The following is a 22,233-nucleotide window of genomic DNA, read 5'->3' as shown; positions in this document are numbered from 1 at the left end:
GAGGAGAAAATATGTTTGAAAAACACTATTTGAGATTATAGTTTATTCCAGCAAGATGTCTTTTGGGAAAAAAAATAAATGCTGATAATAAAATGCAATTGTAACACCATAATCATTTAAATATAAATATAGAACAATCTACTTATAAAACTTTGTTTAGAAGTGTCGTGTCAGTAAAGCATCAGAGCAGCTTTAGTATAATCTGGCATCAGATTATGTTAAAAATGCATCTTCAGTCACATGATGGACAAAGATGTTCAATAAGGAGAACAGACCTCTATAGTGTTGATCGCTCAGTCCCGGAGAGTCGTACTGGTGAAAGATATATCAGTTTTTATTCAAAAGAATCAATCAAAATAACATATATAGGATATTTCTATGTGGAAAAGATTTGCTCAAACATTTTAGCAACAGAGAAAAAAAACACCTGGACAAAAAATGGCAAAAACATGATTTTAAAACTAGACAAATGCTATAAACCAACTTTATTTATAGAGTACCTACATTGTATGTGTAGACTTGAGGTGCTGTACAGCCATATAAATTAAAAAAAAATGCAAATAAAAGCAAAACATAGAATCAACTAAGACGTAATGGTTTGAAAGTTACCGTGTAACATTGTTGATGCCAAACAAAGCACAGATTTTTCAAGATCAGTAAAATAGAAAAAATTACTATCCAGAGGAATAAAAGAAAGAAAAAGCCCCTTTAATGCGTGTTTAGACATTATAAGGTTTTGTATAGTTTTACTTGTAGATTCCAGAAGTTCTTCTGAAACCAAACCTTAGTGGTTTTTCTAAGTAGGTCTGGGACCATTCTGTCTATGAAGAGTCAAGTGACACTTGGGCCACAGTTTCCTCTCATTTGCAGGTACAGGTTTTGACTGCATCCATTGTAAACACCTGTACAAACAGGTGTATATAATGGATGCATGTATAAACAGAAAGATAGAAAGGCATTGAATCTATTAGTTTGGAATTATCCATCCATCCATCTTCAGAACCAGCTGAATCCCTTTTCGGGTCATGGCGTTGCTGGAGCCTATCCCAGCTACTGTCGGACTGAGCCTAGGTACACCCTGAACGGCTCTCCAGTCTTTTGCAGGGCCACACAATCAAACACCAATTTAGTCACCAATTAACCTCTCAAGCTTGTTTTTGGACTGTGGGAGGACGCCAGAATGGCCGGAGAAAACCCACACATGCACGGGGAGAACATGCAAACTCCACACAAAAAGAGGAACCAGGTGGGATTCAAACCAGGGCCTTTTCGCTGTGAGGTGAGAGCGCTAACCACTACACCCCAGAGTTAATAATTAAAGTCAGAAAAAATAAAAGATCTTTCAACAACAAAAAAGATTTAAAAAAATCGTTTCAATATAAAGAAATGCCTGTCTTAGATTTGACATAATTAGGCTAAATCTCTATAACAAAGAATTATACTTAGCATTATAAGAATAAACCTTACATTTTTGTTGTTTTCATTACCAATGCTAACAAACATTGCAAACGAAAATAATTTTATTTAAAATTTATTAATACATCTATATTTATAAAGACCAAATTCAGCACTTGGCCAATAACAAGTCTGATTTATTTTCATTTTTTTGTGCTTTGATACATCCTTCCATTTAAATAAAAAACACCCTGATGTGAGTAGATTTGAGTAAACATATGAGTAAAACTAATACTGAAGGGATTCTCTCAGAATTTACTTTGACTATTTATGTTTTTGAGTATTAAGTATTTATTGAGTAAATAAATAAAATGATAATTGTGTAATATTATTTTTAAGCACAGTAGTAGATAAAAACTCGACATATGTCCAGGTTGGATGTTGGTTTGTTACACAGGGAGAGCAGCAGCAGCAGCAGCAGCAGCAGCAGCAGCAGCAGCAGCAGCAGCAGCAGCAGCAGCAGCAGCTGCTCCGCTGACGCCACGATTCTGCTGAGGCTTGAACCAGAAAATGGACGCTTCCTGCCACCTCGCCGTGTCTCTGTAGAAGCCAGCTGCTCTTTCACCGACTCCACCTGAGGAATTTAGACTTTTCTATGGTTTTCGTACCAACTGAGTCGGGAATCTTCCCCTCACAAAACGCCGGTGTCTATCGAAGTGCGTCTGTTTTGGTTTGGAAGCTACACAGCCGGCTAGGTGGCTAATGCTAGCAGCAGACAGTGGGCTGTCAATTTAGCTAGCTAACAAGAAGCTAGCGCGAAGAAACCTTTACGTTGGGACCATAAATTATTCCCAGTGATCTGTTTTTTTTGGGGCGGAATGTCACAGGTGGGAGTCGGAGCAAAGGCTCAACCTTCAGGTAAACCACACAAAACGCGAACTCCTCAGACATTGTCGCTCAACAACGTGGCGCATAATTCTAGCAAGCTCGCTGCGTCAGCGTGAAACCTCGCCGCTAAGTTAGTTGAAATGTTTTTGAGGTTTTCACTAAAGCGTTCTGTTGGTTTCAACAAAACACGGTTCTGTCACGCGGTGCCCCTCGGCACCGCCGTCCGTACCGGAGGTTGACGGGTTTCTTTGGGAATAATCTGCAGGCATGGCCCGGCTCTGAGCTGGATGCTGCTGGTGATGGCACAAGGGGCTGACATTGGCGAAATGCCCTCCTTTGACCCGAGGTCCAGTTCAGAAGCAAAGAAGAGATCCGCTGGTTCTTGTTTTGATGCAAGTAAGTCTCCTGTGTTTGTTTTTTTAACTTCAGTTCATAGTTGTCAATTACAATGTTTCTCCCCACAACATTTCTAGCAGTTTTTAACCAGATACTAATAAACACAAGACAATAAAAGAGGAAAAGGTCTCTGATGATCAAAGTTTAGTCTTTAAATCTGACATTGTTGTGCTTTTTTAATATGAGGATGTGTTCGTCTCTGTGATGGACTGTAAAACATTCCAGGTGAGGGGACTGCAGCGTTTAACACCATTAGAGCCATGTGGTCCATTTTTTTATTCATAAAAACCCCAACAAGAGCTGCAGAGTCTCACTTCACTGTTTTAGACAAATACACTATAGGTTTTTGTGACAATTAGTCCATTTGTTTATGAAATTTAGCTTGAAAGACCCACTCCAATGAAAATACTGTTTTTGACTTGTTCTTGTAGCATTTTTCTCGCAATGGATGACATAAATGTAGCAGAGTTGAGAAAATGTAGGTACATGGTTATGCCACTAGAGGGCGCTTCCTGAATTTTCAATGACCAGTTCAGCAAGGAAGTGGTGAACTCTGAGGAGGAAAACGGTTGGACAGTTATTTGACAGATATTTTGATCTGCGGATGCAAGATGGTTGAAACGGTAAAAAAAAAGTAGTTGTATTGACTGTAATAGTTGTTAAAAGTATTCAGTTCTAAGATTCTCTCTCTTTTCCTTTTATTCGATCTTTTTTCTCTCTTTTTGTGTGTGTTTACATTCGTTTCTTTCGTGATTTTTGAAGATCGGAAAGTGACTGGCTAAAAGAAGAATCCAGATGACATAATAGATTCACCGTTTTTTTTAAACTTCCTGATCAGCACTTTTTATCTGAAATCCTGAGTTACATTTTTGTTTTGGAATAAAGAACCCAAAGACAGTTTTGTGTCCTGTGCAGGCTCAATGTCACCAGGCTACATATATAAAGACATTTAAGCTCAATATTGCATTTCTGAATATGTCTTTATTCAAATGATTGTGAATCAGGAGCATTTGATAAATTGAAACAAGAAAAAATATTGTTGGTGTGATAACGACCACAAGCTCCCTCTGCCGCCACATTCTGATGCGTCCACTTATAGACGAATAGATCCATGTACATCTTTGTTTCCTCCTCTGAGCTGACATTTAGTCACAAAAAACTGTACGGCCGGAAAGCTCTGATATTGCTTGCCATTTTTGCTGCACCACTAACTGTAGATGGGGGGGGGGGGGGGGGGGGGGGTAAGGGGCTGTAAGCTAGTGTGACCCCCGTTTCCCCCTTTCACTAGCTGGGCTGACTCCAGCATCCTCGTGACCCTGAACGGGAAGGAAGAGAGTATATAAAATGAATAGATTTTGGGTTGATTCTATGTTTAAATATTTTTTGTAGTTTTTTCTTTGTTTGCAAACAGACATTACCACTGTGGTCATTTTAATGTAGTGCCTGAAGCATCAGGACCATTTGATTTCTAACACCATGTTTTGTTTTCCAGGAGATGAGCCCATGAGAAAAATGCCGGTGACAAAGTTCGGTGGCAGACCTCGATTTGAGCCTGTTCAGTTTGTCAGTGGTGGAACCAGTGCAGGCACGGGTACTGATGAGAAGGAGAACGATAAGGAGCGAAGGAAGAGTGAGTCTCACGGCATAAGGCCGTGGGACTCTCAGCCGTCTTATGGCAGCGGCGGCAGATTGCAGGACTTCTATGATCAAGGCCTGCGGCATCCGTCAGACTCCTGGGGTTCACACAGAGACGGTGATGGAGATGTTTTCTCAGGTAGTGGACTTGGTTATGGAGGTGGGGGATCCTCAAACTTCATGGCCAAAACACAGCAGGAATACACAGCCAAATATGAAGCCCATGCCTCCGGCTGTAGCTTAGATTCTTACGCCCAGCCTCAGAGGTACAATGGATATGGCAGTGGGAACAGAAAAGGAGGCTGGGATTCTGGAGGTCAGGGTTTGGGGTACAGTAATCAGTACAGGCCGTCATCAAGCAGGCCATTTAGCAAAATCTACAACAGCCTGGGCAGAAGCCCTCAGAGCACGATCCATTCCGGGTCCCTGCAGCCCCATCCAATATCTCAATCAACGCTCGATGAAAAGCAGAGGCTGATTTTCAGTGTGTCTAATGCAATGGCTGCAGTGCTTAGGGACCCTGTGTTGCTGACTGGAAGTGACACGCCAAACTATAACTTTATGTTGAGCCGCAGCATCCAGGCCTGCAAAACAAACCCAGAGTACATTTATGTCAACCTGAAGGATATTCCTCAGGCTGACCTGCCAAAGAACAGGAAGGTACCAGCGGATGGCTACGCTTGCGAACTGAGATGTCAGGGGGTTTATCTCGCTACTGGGTACTCCGGCAGTAAAAACGGAGCCAGGGACAGAGCTTCTGAGCAGGCTGTGAAGCTTTTCCTGAAACCAGTGGAGGTCCGTGTTGTGCAGCGTAAATACAGACACGGAACGGTGAACGACATGGTCGTGTGCCAGGCTTACGCCCCGACGCCAGCTCTCGTTCCAGCACTACGAAGCCCAGACGATAAATCTGCGCCCAGCTCGAAGGGTCAGTTTGAACCCGACAGAGGTAAACACTGGTCAGAATTTGTGGTCATTGATAACGCTCACGACGCGATCTGCATATTAAACAACTCTGCCGCTTTCAATCGGATGAAGATAGACTACAGGTTTGATCCCATACCCAGCAACGGAATGTGGATGTGCAGCGTTTTTGTGCAGGGTGAGATGGTAGCACAGGCAACGGGGACTAAGAAGAGCTCAAAGCATTCTGCAGCTGAAGAAGCTGTGAGGAAACTTCGTATGAACCAAGCACATCGACAAAGGCACCACCAGCACAAACCAGAGCCACCGCACATAGGAGGAAACAATCGCTCTGACTACGGTGGGGTTTTCGGACAGCAAGCGGGCCGAAAGAAGCATTTGAGTGAACTGGTGATCTTGGAAAACTCTGACAATGCAATTTGTATAATCAATGATACTGCTCAGTTCAATAAAGTAACTGCGGATTACAAGTTTTCAGTTCTACAAGATCATCGCTGGAGGTGTGAAGTTTACCTTGAAGGACAGTTTGTCGCTGCAGGAATCGGGCCAAAGAAAACAGTAAAGCACATTGCAGCGCAGGAAGCGTTGGCCACCTTGAAGCAGACCCAGGCCGTGGTCAAATCCAACTTGTGGAAGGAAGGACACAGCGATGCAATATCCCGCTCTCAGATCCTGGCTCGCTCGAGCGAGGAGGCCATGAGGCAGGAGATAAAGGAGGACAATATTGGAAACCAGCTGCTCCGGAAGATGGGCTGGAAGGGAGGCGGGCTGGGCAGAGACGGGGAAGGCATCGCAGAGCCTATCCGAGTCAAGGAGCAGTTTTCCAGGGAAGGGTTGGGCATGGACACGGACAAGGCGGGGACTCAGTTAAACAAGCGCGACATTGAGGAGATCATTCGGAACTACGCCACCTCCGACCGCCAGGACGACCTGCGCTTCTCCACAGACCTCACCAATGACGAACGCAAGCAGATTCATCAGATATCTCAAAAATATGGTTTACGTAGCAAATCCTATGGACAGGGGTGGCAGCGGTTCCTGGTTGTGAGTCGAAAAGTTCATAAAGACCAGCTGATCGATCAGCTGCTACAGGAAGGACAGGTGGGACGATACGAGCTTGTTAAACCTCAGGCCTCCCACTGAAGTCCCATCGTCATTACATGGAACCACTCTGGTCTAACTTCTAGTGCAGCTGCACTTTTGTGTACTCTTTGTGTAGCAAATTTCCATTACGTTGATTAGCAGCAACAGTTTTTGCATTCCTTAAATACTTTAGCAGGAGACTGTAAGATGAATATTCTTTTTTCCTTCAATTTCTGAGCTTAATGTCAGTACTTTATCAATTGCCTTAGCTTCAGTTATGTTGCTTTTGTCACCAAAATCAATGTTTGTGAATATTTCATAATCTGGTGGCAGAATAAGATGGTTGAAACATTGTGGACAAGTTACCATTAACGTGAGGATTAAAACAGCATTATCTCTTAACCGTAGCTAACAGTCTCCTACCAGTCGCACTGTAATAAATCTGCAATATCTTTTTTATTAACACCTCAATATCATCCAGTGAGCTGCACTAGATATGAAAAACCCTCCAAACTGTGATCTTTGTTAAATGTGTTTGAGTATAGTTGACCTGTCTGCTCATTTTCACAGCTGTAAGTACAGAAAACAATAAAACGGGAAGTCATTACTGAAGCTAGTTCTGACATTTTCTATATTTTGAATTAAAGAAGCATCAGGAAACGTGCATTTTATTTATTTTTTTATTTACAAGATAATGTACAGTTTGTTACATGGGTTACCAGTGCAAAGTTGTTTTTTAAAAACACCATTCCATTTCAGCGGCGTGACCAGGATTTGTTTAAGGTGGCGGTTATAAAATGTTCAAATATTTCCATGAGCCTAAAGCATTTGGATCTTCCTGAACCTGAATGCTTCAGGCATATGGGTCAACATAAGATGTCAAGTTCCCAAAAGGGCTACTTCTTTCAAGTAAAAAACAAAAAAAAAGTGAAGTTTAAAGTAAAAAGGTATGGCTCTGCTAAAAAATATTTTTTTAGAAAAAGTACCTCTAAAGGAATTTGTTATAGGAACATGGCAAGTAACTGTAAGTTCTTTATTTTTTCCAAAAAGACTTCCAGTCTGCAGAAAAAAATAGCCTGCTAATCAGAAAAAGCCCATCAGCTTTATTTTCAGTTAAATATAAAATGTCATCTACACAGCAAACCACACAGCAAGCACATCTACACAACTGTCACCACATCATTCAACCTGTTCACTTGAAAATTAAAAAGGTAGAGAATTGACAATATTTTGTCTTAAAAAAGAAAAGAAAAGTCAGTTGGGGCTCAGCAAGTAACCCAGATATAACAAGGTACATTAACTTATACATTTGCTTTTGCCAGACAATCGGATTTGGCAGGAGTGAATGCCACAACACAACAGCAAACAAACTGAGCAACAGTGATGGGACAAATATACTGGAGGATTATTTTTTTTAAATGTGTCATCTCTGAGAATTTGCTTTCTTAATAGATGGTTGGTTTATTCTGGGCTGACCAGACTCCAACAAAAACCAAAAGTCAACAGTCACGCCAACTCTGTTCTACAATAGCAGAAACCCTCTTCTCGTACTCCCGTTTGTTTTCCTGGTAAAGCTGGGCTGCTTGGCTATTGGCAGGACTGTTTGGGTTTGGCTCATCCAGTAAAGACTTTAAATATATAGAAAAATGAAGATAAGCATCTTAAATTTGCGTTTAAATAATAATAAGACTTATTTATAATAAAAATGATTTGGTTTGTGTCCTATATTCATTACCTGTATAGAAGTTAAGATTGATGATACATCATAGGTTGGACTCCAGCGGTTCTGAAGAATATCTAAGCATATGCTGCCATCTGCATACACTGCAAGAGAGCACCAAAAACATTAGGTAGAGTAATAATCTCAGTTCTATGTATAACTACAAGTATGCCAAACCATTTGGATGAAACATTTTGGAGACAAATCGCACTGTTGGAGGTTTATTGGGATATTCCTCTGTAAATTCAATGGTAAGTTTGAAGGTTCCTAAAAAAAATTAATAAGAAAGAAAACAAGAAATGAATGACCTTCATGTGAGGAATTCATTGTCTTTTTTTTTTAGATGGATTATTTAAGATAAAAGCCTTACCATCTTCAAAAGGTGTTCCCTCCGGTCTGAGAAGAAAAAAGAAAAAGACAACTAAATGAACATATTTTTTTATGTTATTTGATAGTTTAACTATCTTTATTTTAGTCTTTGAACACACAAACTTACCCAAAAATGACAGCATTCCATACCATGATATTGTTTTCTGATGGGGCTCCACTAACTCCTGCTGGAGGATCTTCCTGCAGCCTGACATGAGCAGCAGAGGAAAAAACATCAGATAAACCAAATAAATCACATCTCATCAAACTAATAATCTAAGTAAATGTCTTAACAGGGAAACAGAACAAGATGAAACTACTGTCTGGAATGTAATATTGACATAAATTCATTTAAAATCCTGTCTAAACTTTTACTTTTTAGCGTTATTCTACTCTTAGTACAAGTAATTTCCAAATAATATGCATTTTAACCTGTTTGATCTGTTTTGAGAATTCTTAAGTGAAACCCAACTAAAGTCTTGCCCACTCTCAATGTAAGCCGTCTTATGAATTGTTAAATATAGTTTATCCTACTAATTGTGAACTCATGAATTGATAATGTCATGTCCTAGGCCACTGGACCTTAAAATGATCAGTTTAATGGAACATGTGCTGAGGCCACCTGAGCCACCTGTCTTTTACAGTTCGGTGAATGCATGGCAGATGGTTACTTATCCTCAGTCTTAAGTGATGATCTATCATTGTCCGAGGACAGACGCTTTCTTGATCACCGTGAGTTGAAGCGATCTACTTTAACCTTTCGTATAGCTTAGGGGCCATCTGGCTGATTTACGTCAGTACTTTACATCATAAAAAACGCCGGGACCCCTGTCTGATGACACTTTTCTCTTTTAGTAATGTACGAACAGCTCCAAAACAAAAAAAGCATTTGCCCCTAAATAATGAATCACAACACTTAATATAAGTTTAGAATTGCAATAATACACGACCTGAATGTTACTCTTCCGACAACTATGCTAACGCCGGTTAGCGACAAACTAGTGACGTTTCTTGCCGATTTCTCGCGAGTGATACAGTTAATACAAACTAAGTATATGTTCTATATCTACTACTTATTACGATGATAATGATAACTGCTAGATGTAGAACCACATTTAATTAAATATAATGTTCTGCTACATTATTGAGGTTAAAGCCGAGCTAACACACATGCTAATGTTAGCAATAGCTATTTCTCTCGTTTTCCTTTTCGCTTACCGTTTAAAGTCTCTCATTAAACGTCGTCTTGCCGGAGTTGACATATTACCAGTGAAAACTGTTCGACTCTATACCTAAGATGCAATTTCACTAATGATATGAATTTTTAAAAGCTTTATTTACTTGACTACTAGCTAGTTGACGCCCGCTACTAGCCCGACAAATATTTGGCTTCCTTTCCGAGTCGTCAGACTCTACCACAAACAAACAAAAAGGGGGGTGCACTTCTTGAACTATACAAAATTTAAGGATAATATCGACAAATGTCAAAGACATCACAGCAAAACTGTTGGAATTTCTTTAAACAAAAATCCTTAATTTGATTTGTTTTTCCCTGTAAAATTAGCTTTTGGAGTTTTTTTTTGAAAGCCAAATGTACCCAATAGAAGACACTTGAACTAGTCTACTGAAATTACGTCATATGTTTGCGCACATATTTTGTTGGTGTGGTTGGCAAGTGGCAACGTTTAGTAATTCGTTCTTTCAAAACGATCCCATTTTAACATTTTGTTCCCAATGCGTTTTTACTATGATTCTAAAAAAAAAACCAAAACATTCCAAACTTTTACGCTCTCAAAGCAACTGGTATACTCAGTTTGCTCATCTGAAGTTATAGCACGTGCACGACCACAAGATGGAGCCTTGGCTTATGGTTTTATTTTTTGTTGTGCAATGTAAAAAAAAAAAACCGACAAAATGACAATTTTAAAGGCAGTGCGATCTTACAAACATTTGAAGCTGTACCATTACTGAAGTCATCGTACAACAGAAAAAAATAGATACTTCTCAATTAATAGAAATTAAAACTCCGTATAGTTCGCTGATATGTATATGTTTCCCATATGGTCTAGCGGTTAGGATTCCTGGTTTTCACCCAGGCGGCCCGGGTTCGACTCCCGGTATGGGAACAGTTATTTTCTTCAATTTTCAGACATGTTGGCATATTTTTCTTTAATAAGAAAAAAATGACTGTTTATCACAATGGGTGATAAATTAAGCACAACATTAAATACTTTTTTTCTAAAAATATTTATTGTTGACCCCGCCCGACGAGGAGCTTTCCCATATTCACCTCATCTCACAGGGGTTTGGACGTTCCCGGAAGATGCCCATTACAACTCCCTGTGCCAGCACCTAGGAACGTAGAGGCGGACAAACCGTGTCAGGCTCACATTTTTTTGTTTGTTTTTGTTTTTACTGAGTCGTATTTTGATCATTTATTTGCCTCTTATTTATTGACGCATGCGAATAAGGATTTATTAAAAACTCTTAATGCGGTGGCAGCTTGTATTCAGCGGAAAAACAAAGAAAGAAAAAAAGAAATCTGTACTGACTCTGGAAGTTTTTTTTGTATTCTGAATAAACCAGACATGACGTGGAAGTTTAACTTTTAGTTCATCATTTTCCAGCAATGCCTATTGCTCAACCGTGAAGCGGCCGGGGCCAGTCACTTCCCAGGAAAATGTGACTGCCAGGAATTCCCCACACATCATCAGCAGCCTCTGTCGGAGAAAACGCTGCGACCTCATGTCAAGAAGCTCAGGAAGGCAGCGCGCTGACCAAAGCGGTGACGGAGCGGTGATGCAGCTGGAGCTCAGCCTCGCACCGTCATGTGTTCTAACGTCTGCAGAAAGACGAGGAAACTTTTTGTAAACAGTCGGAGGAGAAGCTAGACTGATGCCTGCGCCTGTCAGGGTGAGTCCTGTGGGGATTTAAACCATGGTGGGATGCAGAATCTGTGTTTTTGTCTTACAAAAAGACCTAATACCTGTCCTGATGGGTGCTATATACGCATTTGTTCACATTTGTGTACATATGTGACATGTTTGTGTACTTATCTTAGAGAATGTAAGGTGCATGCATTCATAACTTTCTGAAATGGGATGTTAGGGTTGGTGATTGGAGCTCAGGGGGTCAGAAGGAGTTGCTCTCCCCACTCCTCCATGGATCAGCGCCTCTTCTTTGTGTCAGTCAGCATGCATGTGACCCACTGGGATAGTGTGAGCATGCTGAAAATCTTCATTCATTTTGCAGTCACAAGCAGCCGAAGAATGGCACGACTGTTTTGTCCCCCACTCGTCTGATACCAGCAGAGTGTAATGAGACAATCCTCTTCACCCCAGGCGATCCGTTTCAGTGCTGCGTCTGGAAAATGTGTAAACCAAGTCTGCCAGCTCAAAGCACTGACTTACTATAAATCACGTTCCATCTGAAGTGACTTATTGGGAAAATTACAAATCCACTTGATCTGTGATAGCAATCAAAGTGCAGAATCCTTTTCATCCCCCCCCCCCACACCCAAATGTTGCGAGGAGGCCCGAATGTTTGCCAGATGTTTACATTTTTGGGCTGGGATGCTTGTATCTTGGGACAGATAAACAGTGTCTCATTGGTCGGCCATTTCTTGCTGGGTTCAGAGCAGGCGGTTGTGACGCAGAGGGAAAGGGAGAGGTAGAAGATGTTAGTTTGTCACTCCCACAAGAGAAATGGCCAGATGGGCCCACTAACCCTGCCCCAACTCCTTTTCCTCCCACTGAAGTCTTCCCATGGTGGGAATGCTGGCAGAGGCTGGTGGGTAATTGGAAACTTCAGTCCACTGAAAACAATTATCCCAAACAAGCTTTTTTTTCTGACTATACTATTGCCTTAAACATGTGTCCTTGTTTTTGGAACATTCTGTCATCGTGTCATCTTTCATGTCTTTCTCTTCTGTAAAGCTACGTTCACACCGTCCTACCGGTATGTAAAATGTGCACGTTTTGGGCTTCTGTGTACAAGTTTCTACAACAATATTTGGGCTCTACGTGCAAAATGTGTGTCCGCTGAATGCGCATTGCAAGTTAAACCAGGTTAAACTTTGGCCAATCAGGGACTCGAATTTGGTAGTGACAGACTGATGGCGTCCCCTTTAATTTAACAAAGTGACAACTGTTTGGAAATTGATCAGTAATTGCGGTTTGTGCCTGTCCAGAAGTCTATGACAGTAATAAAGGTGTGAAAGTTTAAGTCTGGAGTAAGATTCACCAAATTTGCACCTCTTCTTCCAACTGTAGGTGGCAGACATGCGCTAGTAAACAGTTGGAAAAGATGAAGTAGAAGAAGCCCCTCCCTGCTTGTCCAGTGTGAATGCCGTGGGCTAAATGCGCGTTCAATAATGCACGTTTAGCGTGTTCTTGAAACCCACCTCACATGTCTGGTGTAAACATAGTTGTGTCTGAACCAGTTGTGTCTAGACAGGTTTTTCTTACCCTGTAACAGTTGGGCCAATCCCGATCAGCAGTCTGAGCAGCTGAGAAAAGGGACGATGAGCAAGGACAACAAGGAACAGCTGTTCTCCCTTTTTATTGACGAAGCGCTCTCGAGACCATCAGATGCTTCTTCTTGCCCAACATCTATGCCCGTCTTCCCTAATGGGCCTTGATATTGATTTGACTTCCCAAAAGGAAGGACGGAGCTTTTATCCGAGCTGCACTTCAACCTCACAAAAGCTTTCAGGGAAGCCTCACAAGGAGCAGGAATCCAAAGCAACCCTCCTTTGAAAGCTGAAATGTCTGGTAATCCTATCAAAGCTGTAATGTGATCATTAGATCTGTGCATCTGGAGCTTTTGAAGATGTCTCTCACTGATACGTCCACATGTGCAGTTACCAACTTATTGCGTCTGCCAGCTAGAAATGTGGCATGACAGACATTTTCTGTCTAAATGAGTGTGGTTTTGGTGCCTGAGCGATGACCACAAGATGGCAATGTTCATTTGTTCTCTGATTAAATAAACAATCACATGGCCTGTTCTGGAACCTCAAATGACTTGCACAAATGGAGGAACCCGTCAGCGAAAAGAGAAATAAAACTCCTGAACTTCCTTCTTTTTGGGCTTAAAAAAAAAAAAAGAAAAGCTTTGTATGAACACTCTTTTTAAGAGAAGTTTCAAACTTCCCTGCCTGCTGCGTCGCTGGTTCGTCCCCATGAGCGCTTCACACCTGAGTATCACCTCGTCAGACATGTAGGACGTCTGAGTGGCCGGCGTGCATGACATCAGCGAGAAAAGAAAAGGCGAGGGAAATTCCACCTGAAACCCTATCGCCTCCTCTCCTCCTGGCCATGTCTCACCATCATGTGACCGGCGTGTCATCTGTACTCGCTTTCTCCATGAATCTGTACATTGTTATGATGTCATTGGGTCAAAACAAAGCTATTTTTAGGGCAAAAAAAGGAGGAGAGTCCAACTTGTGTGTGGGTGTGTGTGTGTGTGTGTGTGTGTAGCTGTGGGAAAAATGGAGTAAATGTTTGTTCAGTGAAGCCATTCTGCTGAGTCATCATAGCTCCCATCCACTTAAATGAGTTTGTTCAGTAACACAATAACTCAACACTTTTGCATTTACAAAGGCTCTGCGGAACAAGGCGGAATGAGTGATATTATTTCAAAAATCATTAGGACAAAAGAGGAGGTGGAAATTATTTACCACAAAATTAAGGTTTGTGTTTCTCTGATCGAATTAAGCAACACATTTTATTTTTGCATTTACAAATTATTTTTAACAGGAAACACACACCTTACAATCTTGATGTGTCTGCAGCAACTGGAGGGTTGAATTCCTAAATGCAAAGGCTTTTAAGTTGACACGTTTTAAACAATTGATTATGGAAACAATAAACTTGAATTGCCATTTGTGTTAAAGTCTGAGTGACAGCATCTCCACCAGAAGTCATAAATCACATTTGCTCCTAAACGTTGCATCATCACTGCATCTGTAGTGTTTAGCTCAAGCTGCAGTCCAAACAAATAAGGACGTCTTGAGTCAAAACTGGTCTTCCGCGTGGCCGTCTGCAGACACTTGAAGGTCCTGGATCGCTGGTTGAGCCCGTGAAGGGGAATGTTCATGCACATTTTTGAGGAGAAAAAAAACCCGGGGAAGTCTGAATAACATAAAGGCTTCCATACAGACAGGTTGGGTGGAATATTAGGCCTTTGCACACAGCCAGGCCTCAGCACAGACTGTGTTTGTAGGCAGTACTATTATAGCCTCTTAGCTCTTGTAACCCATTGACATCATGAGCTTACTTAACCACATTACTAAGATATATTTATGGTGCTTGCCGCGGTGCACAAAGGCCCACAGTGCAGCGTGCTACATCTCTGATGCACATGTAATTACATTAAGGAGTGGCTTATTTCGTAATTCTGCAGATTACGGGTGTTTGCCCACATAGAGAATTTTCTCAAACAGAGAGAGCACCCTTGTCTGCAACTTTTGACACATAATGCTTGGGGACTTGTTGGTTTCTGGTGGAGCCGGCGAAGCGGCTCAGGATCCCCTCCCGTCAGCGGCTCAGCTGGTGTCTGCCTGCGTCAGACGATCAACGTTCATTCAACTTTTGGCAAATGCGGCGTAAACAAGCAAAGGCTCAGTTGGGAGAACCGGCAGGGAACTGCGCTCCAGCAGAAGTGCAGTCTTTACCATGAGCAAACAGTGTCCTGTGTGGCTTCAGTTAAGTTCTGGAGCAGTTCTCAAGCTTGTTGAATAATTTAACTTAATGCAGCTTGTGGGCATTACAACTAGGGTCCTGAGTGACAGTGAAGGTGCTACAGGGGTTCAGTGATGATGAGGCAGAGATTGAGGGGTTAAAAAGCCACATCTCTGTTAATGCCTGCAGGAATGACAGTGTTTAAAATGTTGATGGGAAACAGAGATGGCGAATTAAACATGTTTTTTGGTAAATACTATGATAAAGTTATATGGCAGCTGAGGTGAGAGGCACCATGTTGACCTGTTCTGTGTTTAATACTTAATGACATGTTATCTGCATGTGTAGTTTTAGCAGCAAAATGTTAAAAACTGCTCAAATTGCTGTTCTTAACACTTATGAATTTTTATGTACTCATAAAAATATTGATTATTTTTAACAAACCTTAAGACAAGTCAAATGGTAGTATTTTATGATCAGAGGAGTTTCTAACATAGTGGTACGCCCCACACATTTGAACATGAATAAAATACTTATGTCAGTCTGCTAAGATACATTTTTTACTGCATTTAAACTAAATCTAAATGAGTCAAAAGAAATCAGTTTTCATTAGGTTTGGGTTTTTTATTTTTGTTCTACTCACTATAGTAACTGTAAATGGCAAGAAGTGAACAATTAACAAGGTAATTTCCGCTTTGTGGGATAAATAAAGTTCTATTCTATTCCAAATTTACTGACGTTTTTCTTTTCTTTTTTCATTTTAACTAATAAAAAAACGACATTTTCGGAACTTATTTCATTGCACAAACTTCACAACGTATTTGATCTCATTTGTTTAATGTTTGCCCTCTTTCCTATTCAATTCTTCTGTTTATGGGCTAAAAATCAATCCCAGAAGGATGTATGAAGGCCAACGGGCATGTGGAATTTCATCTGGGAGAGACAGTAATGAGGAAAGAGGGCATGTTGGAATAGCTGTTTAATTTACACTAGTCAAGCTTTTCCGCCGTCATTATCTGTTTGAGTTTAGGTCTGAAGAAACATTTTCAGAAGAACCTCATGAGAGTTTTGATGACTCTACGAATAAAAGCCAGCTTTGTCAAGTAAAAAACAATAGTTGTTAGACAATACATTTGTCACAATCAAAGACCCACTCCAATGAAAATTGTGTTTTTTTAACATGTTCGTCAGGCATTTTTCTATTAATGAGGGACATATAGTAAGAAAGATTCGGCTTAAAATGTTATTTTCTGAGTATTTTCTTATTCTAATCCTCAATTAGGAGCAGACAAAAAAATGCAGTTTGAAACAAAGATTATTTGTGACGCAGAAGCTGCAATCGGCGGGCCATAAACACCCTGCTCTGCTCCTTTCTGATGCATCCACTTGCAGACAAAAAGATCCATATATGTCTTTTATTTCCTCGTCTTAAGCATCTCACACAAAACCGTACGGCTGGATAATTCCAATATTGCTCGCCATTTTTGTTGCACCAGTAATGTTAGGTTGGGGGTTTGATGGGCTGTAAGCTTGCAGGGTGAGTGCAAACAGATGGGTGACAGGAAGTGGGGGTTGGCTTGCTCCATGCCAATTGCCCCGCCCACAACTCAGAGGTGAATTTCTTATGAACTACTTTTGCTCTGCAGAAACTATGTCCAAGAAAACGACACAGTTTTTGAATTTTTTTTGTCTAAAAATGGCCAAAATCATAAATAAAAGACCACTGGAGATACTTACAAAATATATCAAGACATGATCAGAGTGGGATTTTAAGAAACATTGGCCCTTAATGTGATGAATTCATGACAATAGCATCTCTGCCTGTCAAATGTCTGGACCCAGACATGGACATACTTTTTAAATTATGGATGAATTCTCCCTTTTTGGGCACATTTATTTATCAGTAGATAAGTAGGGCGGGAGGAGCCTAAGCCTGAAAGCTGCAATGAAGACAACTCATGCTGCACTCGCTCGACCAGTTGAGCAAAAAATGACTTCAACATTTAACGTCTGACTCATCTAACGTGTTTAACGTCCCTCTTCAATTGAGACGTACATGGATTTAGTTGTCTGTAAATTGATACATCGGAATGGAGTGGAGCATGGAGCTTGTGGCATGATGTTGTAGCTTCTAAGTCACAAATACAAGCTTTTCCAAACCACCTGCAGTCCAGTTTTGCTCACTGGGGGTTGTATTGCTGCAAACAAGGTCTGAACTGGAAGGAAAGAAGGACACAAAGAAGCAACCTGCTATTTCTCCAATCATAATGAATTATTTCTTTAGTTTCTGGATAGCCCATTTGCATTCATGCTGCAGTCACTGGCACTGAATGAGCTGACATTGTCTTCAGATTAGCTTTCAAACTTGCTAAACAAACTGCAGTTGTATAAAAGCACTTCGCCTTATGCTACATACACACTGGTCATATGATGCACGTTCAAAAATGTGCATTCCTGAATGTACTTTCAGCATTTGGAGATAGGCCGGAAAACTGGACTATCGGAAGAGGTGTGGTGCAAAATGTGGAAGCGCTGCAAATCTCACGAATCTTGCTCCAGGCTTTTTCTTCCAGAAATCTGTTCCGATATTTGAAAGACGTGGTGTCATATTATTCAATAAACCGAAGTTATTAATTTCTCCTCCAGGATCAATTTTCAAACGATTTGCACTTCCGTGAATCAAAGGGGACGTCATCTATACGTCACGACCAAATCTGAGTCCCTGATTGGTCAAAGATCAACTGGTTTAACTTTCAATTTGTACGTAGAGATCGAAAACGGACCTAAAAACGTGCGTAGTGAATGTGAGAGCTTTAAACATGGAAGCCTGAAACATGTATATACGTGCATTTACATAGGTTTTTTATTGGAAGTGGCAGCTTGAACCCAAGTTGCTGAGGCCGGTGTGAACCTAGCATCAGGCCCGTGCCTTTGGGATTTGCATCCCTCTATTTAGAGGTGACAATGCACATTCTGTTGAGGACTGAATGTGTTGCTGCCCTTAACCCACTGAACTCTTTGTTAGCCGTGTGCCTCCATCGTCCTGCTCTCTAATAGTTAATTATCTGGAGTCCCGGGTCAGCTCAGCACAGTCACCGTCCAAGAGCGATAAGGTATGCACAGAACCATGAGCTGTCAGCGTGTTGGACAAACTAGACTGTTATGGCAAGAAGTCTGACCTCAAGAAGCTGGAATGCTAAATAATTGCTGGATGACCTCGGCTGCCTTCAGTCTGTCACTATAATCCTCACTTGACAAATATTTCAAAGTCTTTCCTTGTATACCACTTTCCCCCTTCATATCTCAGTGGGGCTGATTAAAACGCCTTGCTGTCCTTTTGTTTATCACATTCTGGATTTTTTTTTTTTTTTCTAAGTGCACTTGTGCACCTTTTGCTGACAACCGACAGCCGCTGCTGAAAGCATCACTGCTCTGAACGCGGTGACCTCCGAACTGCAGAAATAATTTAGCGTCCTCCAAACGCTGCATATCTCAAGCTGTCAAGGATTGTTTCAGGATGTTTGTCAGCTTTCATGAGTCCCCAGCTCTCTGGCTCACGTGTCACGTAAAAATTGTGCGTTCAATGTTCGTTGTTATCATTCATAATCGTGCATCACTTAATGGAAGTAGTGAACCTCCTGTCTACTTCAGGAATTCATTGGACATGTTCACTGCATGTTTTATTGTCATTTAAGTGGACACTTTTACCCCAAACATCATGCAAAGTTTGGCTCTTACACACATCGGGGGACAATGGAATGTTTTGCTCAAGGACACATCAGTTGTTAAGATTGGGAATTGAACCACCATCTAATTCTGTAGCATTGGTCTTTTAAGTATAATTTTATCAATCGAGGTGCACCAATTGCAGTTTTCTGGCCTATCACCAAACTTTAAAAAGCTGAATATCAGCTGTTGATCTGAAATCTATTTTTTTTGTATTACTTACTGGCCGACGAGCTTCTTTGTGGCAAAGCTCCGGGAGTGGATGAGGTCTGCCCTGAGTACCGAAAGTCTCAGTATGAGTTTCTTGGCTGACACGTCCCTGCAGCATTGTGTGCCAGTTGGGAATTGTACCACTAGACAGGCAGACAGGGGTGGTGGTCCCCCTTTTTTAGGAAGGGGGACCAGAGGGTATGTTCCAACTACCGGGGAATCACACTCCTCAGCCTCCCTGGAAAACTCTACACCAGGGTACTGGAGAGGAGAGTCCGTCCGACAGTTGAATCTCAGATCCAAGAACAACAATGCGGTTTCCGTCCTGGTCGTAGAACTGTAGACCAGCTCTGCACCCTCTGTCGGGTGCTGGAGCGTTTGTGGGAGTTCGCTCATCCAGTCCATATGTGTTTTGAGAATTTGGAGCAGACGGTTCAATTGCGTCCTCCGTGGTGTCCTGTGGATGGTGCTTTGGGAGTCTGGGGTCCAGGGAGCCTTACTGGGGGCTGTCTGGTCTTCTGGTCTCTGTCAAAAGTGAGTTGGACCTGTTCCCAGTGCATGATGGACTCCGGCAGGGCTGCCCTTTATCACCGGTTCTGTTCATAGTTTTTATTGACAGAATTTCTAGGCCCAGCCAGGGACCAGAGGGGTCTGGTTTGGAGACCACAGGATTACTTCTGTGCTCTTTGCAGACAATGTTGTCCTGTTAGCTTCATCGAACCTCGACCTACTGCGTGCTTTGGGGGCGATTTGGGGCCAAATGTAAAGCGGTTGGGATGAGAGTCAGCACTGCTAAGTCTGAGACCAGGAGAAATGTAGTTAGCCCTCTCTGGGAGAGGTGGTGGAGTGCTCCTCCCACAGGTGGAGGAGCTTAAATATCTTGATGGAGCCCAGACCATGTGCTTTTATTGAGGCATTTGATTGGTCAGTTTATAACTTGAATAACTTACACTACGAAAAGATATCGTGAAAATAATATATTTGGATAAAGAACAATGTTTATTCAGTCAAATATAATGATTAAGTAATAGCTGTTTATTTCTCTATAGAGGTCTACAGGATTTGGAGATTTTTAAAAACCTACTCTGATAAAAAATGTGTTTTTTTAAACATGTTCTTGTGGCATTTTTCTGATAATCAAAGACAAATATTTAGAAAATTTAGCTCCGTGCCAACGCTTACACCCACAACGCTTATTTATTGAAGTCCTGCTGCTCCACAGGAGCCGTCCTAGAAAACGACACAATGGGGGGCTATAAACAGCATAATCATGATTTAAGACCACTGGGAACACTTATAATAGATCAAAAGATGAACAGAGTGGATCTTTAAGCATGGTAATGAATTACTTAATTTTAGATAGATGTAGATCAGTATGGTTATATATAACATTTTTTAATTAGCAAGAATTCCGCATACCACTTGTTGTACATAAATGCTGATTCTACAGACAAAATCCAGATCATAGGGTAAGAGAGTAATTTTTGCACCAAGAGAGTTATTGTTCAGTCCAAAATAATTGCAGGTAAAACTTTTTGACTTGAATGAAACTGACTTTCCAAGGGTTTCACTTTTCCTCAGCTAAACACACCTAAACTCTAGTTGCCCTGTTACCGTACTGTTGGGGTAAGTTGTAACAAAAGCACATCCTTTATACTTAGCTTTAAAAGTATGTGATACCCCTCCAGGATATGGTAATGGCATCCTTTATAACCAAAATAATATTGTAAGTAACAGCCAAAACGATTACTAAATCATTCATTTTTATACCTACATTAAATCTGATTTTCAATTTATTTATTCTACAACTATAAGGTTTCTCTATAGGACAGGGATTCATGTTTTTATTTATTTATTTGAAAAACACTTAAGTGACATAGAAATATGAGTCCACTTGATGGACTATCACTCAGTTATTTGATATCTTCTGACCTCAATGATCAGCTTCACATACAGCACAGTTTGTGCTGAGAAAGTTCTGGGTCTGACCAAACTACTGAAAGTGGAAGAAGTCTTATTTCATCAACACTTTCACATAAAAAATCTTATAAGTAAAAGTAATATTTCCCTCCATAAAAACATATCGAATAAGTCAAATATCATTTTTTTAAAGCCAAAAAAGAACTATAACTGCCCACCTTTGCTCGTGAAAACACAAGAATACAGTTTTAAAGTCGGTTGTTACTTTGATTTTAGCTTACGGAGATAAACTTGAACAAATGTTGTGTGCTCTAGCTATGCAGAGAAACATGAGCTTTGACGCATGCTTCTGCCTGTTGTTGGTCTCTGTTATTCACAGCAGACACATGAGAGAAACAAGTGACCCCATTTTTCATGCTCACTCTGCAAAAGGAAAGGCGTGTCCTATCAGATAGTCTGCAGGGTCACATGCTTCAGCACTGATCACATATCAAGGCATTTTTTTCTAGTTAATACACAACCACTGTAGAATATCCCCCCACGCAATGCACTGTGTTGTAGTTTTTTGTGTGTGTTAAACCTCAGTGGATAAAATTCCATGTTATCTCATCCAAATTCTGTTGGAGCTAAATACAGTCATGAGAACTTTTTTTGCATTTTTTTTTGCATATGACACATTGTTAACATGAGATGTAGCTGCATTTTATAGTGAGCTGAATTCAAGGCCAGAAATCACCAAATTGTTTTTACATTGCTAACCATTTCAGTCATGGTGTCAATCATCGTCTATCAAATAATTTTGCCCTAAAAGTATGCTCCTCTATGGTTTAATACAGAGGTCAGACCTCATGTTCCTTTTAAGACAACTGTTCATATGGACTTACTTTCTTGTTATTTCTATTTTCTGGTTTGCTTTTCCTGAAAGGATGTGCTTGGCTCACGCCTGAAGCTATGTTGACAACGCATGGCAGTGCCTGTTCAAGCAGCCATTTCCAACGTGCTTACGTGCGTTTCGGGACTCCCCGTTCAAAACTCTCATGTTGAAGCAAGTTTCTATGACCGTTTTCAGACTCTACTCACAAAATGCACGACCATTGAAAGGGCATTGAAAGATAAACCAGGTTGAACGTTGACCAATCAGGGACTTGGATTTGGCAGCGACGTGCAAATCGCGGTTTGTGCTCGGCTGAAACACCAAGTCTATCATATATCAGAATAGAGCTGTGAAAGAACAGGCCTGGAGCAAGTTTTGCACCACTTCAACATTTTGCACCAAACCTCTTC

General features: G+C 41.0%; 3 protein-coding genes and 1 non-coding gene across 7 annotated transcripts in view; 3 read left to right on the top strand and 1 right to left on the bottom strand.

The window, feature by feature from the left end:
- The first annotated feature begins 1,888 nt into the window (after positions 1-1,888).
- nkrf (NFKB repressing factor) lies at positions 1,889-6,933 on the top strand. Of its 2 annotated transcripts, XM_004073074.2 has the most exons (3): positions 1,889-2,313; positions 2,549-2,679; positions 4,172-6,933. In XM_004073074.2, the coding sequence occupies exons 2-3, from the start codon at positions 2,571-2,573 to the stop codon at positions 6,379-6,381; spliced, it is 2,319 nt and encodes a 772-aa protein (XP_004073122.1). In that variant the 5' UTR covers positions 1,889-2,313; positions 2,549-2,570; the 3' UTR covers positions 6,382-6,933. The 2 variants fall into 2 exon arrangements, with proteins under 2 accessions (XP_004073122.1, XP_020562093.1); XM_020706434.2 differs by lacking the exons at positions 1,889-2,313; positions 2,549-2,679 and adding an exon at positions 3,162-3,302.
- Positions 6,934-6,987: 54 nt separating this feature from the next.
- Positions 6,988-9,841, bottom strand: ube2a (ubiquitin conjugating enzyme E2 A). Of its 2 annotated transcripts, XM_004073072.2 has the most exons (6): positions 9,629-9,841; positions 8,538-8,618; positions 8,412-8,437; positions 8,219-8,308; positions 8,057-8,145; positions 6,988-7,949 (listed from the first exon to the last, which is right to left on the bottom strand). In XM_004073072.2, the coding sequence occupies exons 1-6, from the start codon at positions 9,670-9,672 to the stop codon at positions 7,821-7,823; spliced, it is 459 nt and encodes a 152-aa protein (XP_004073120.1). In that variant the 5' UTR covers positions 9,673-9,841; the 3' UTR covers positions 6,988-7,820. The 2 variants fall into 2 exon arrangements, with proteins under 2 accessions (XP_004073120.1, XP_011478218.1); XM_011479916.2 differs by lacking the exon at positions 9,629-9,841 and having other exon boundaries at positions 8,412-8,462.
- A 623-nt stretch (positions 9,842-10,464) lies between these two features.
- Positions 10,465-10,536, top strand: trnae-uuc. Its single transcript has one exon. It is a non-coding gene; the product is annotated as a tRNA-Glu (tRNA).
- A 623-nt stretch (positions 10,537-11,159) lies between these two features.
- The window catches only part of elf4 (E74 like ETS transcription factor 4), a 41,516-nt gene continuing 30,442 nt past the window's right edge, over positions 11,160-22,233 (top strand). For both annotated transcript variants that reach the window (XM_011479914.3, XM_011479913.3), the window contains exon 1: positions 11,160-11,323. The gene's annotated coding sequence lies outside the window, so the exon portion shown is untranslated. The remainder of the gene's footprint in view (positions 11,324-22,233) is intronic.

This window comes from Oryzias latipes, chromosome 10 (assembly GCF_002234675.1).
Source record: "Oryzias latipes chromosome 10, ASM223467v1".
NCBI classification, from domain to species: domain Eukaryota; kingdom Metazoa; phylum Chordata; class Actinopteri; order Beloniformes; family Adrianichthyidae; genus Oryzias; species Oryzias latipes.
This window is presented reverse-complemented; position numbering and strand designations above follow the sequence as displayed.

Excerpts from the sequence above, each read along its gene's own strand:
- nkrf (XM_004073074.2), top strand. The coding sequence starts at position 2,571 with ATGCTGCTGGTGATGGCACAAGGGGCTGACATTGGCGAAATGCCCTCC. Across the intron at positions 2,680-4,171 it reads TGGTTCTTGTTTTGATGCAA|GAGATGAGCCCATGAGAAAA; the intron begins GTAAGTCTCCTG and ends TTTGTTTTCCAG.
- ube2a (XM_004073072.2), bottom strand. The coding sequence starts at position 9,672 with ATGTCAACTCCGGCAAGACGACGTTTAATGAGAGACTTTAAACG. Across the intron at positions 8,619-9,628 it reads TTAATGAGAGACTTTAAACG|GCTGCAGGAAGATCCTCCAG; the intron begins GTAAGCGAAAAG and ends TGCTCATGTCAG. Across the intron at positions 7,950-8,056 it reads CAATCTTAACTTCTATACAG|TCTTTACTGGATGAGCCAAA; the intron begins GTAATGAATATA and ends ATATATTTAAAG.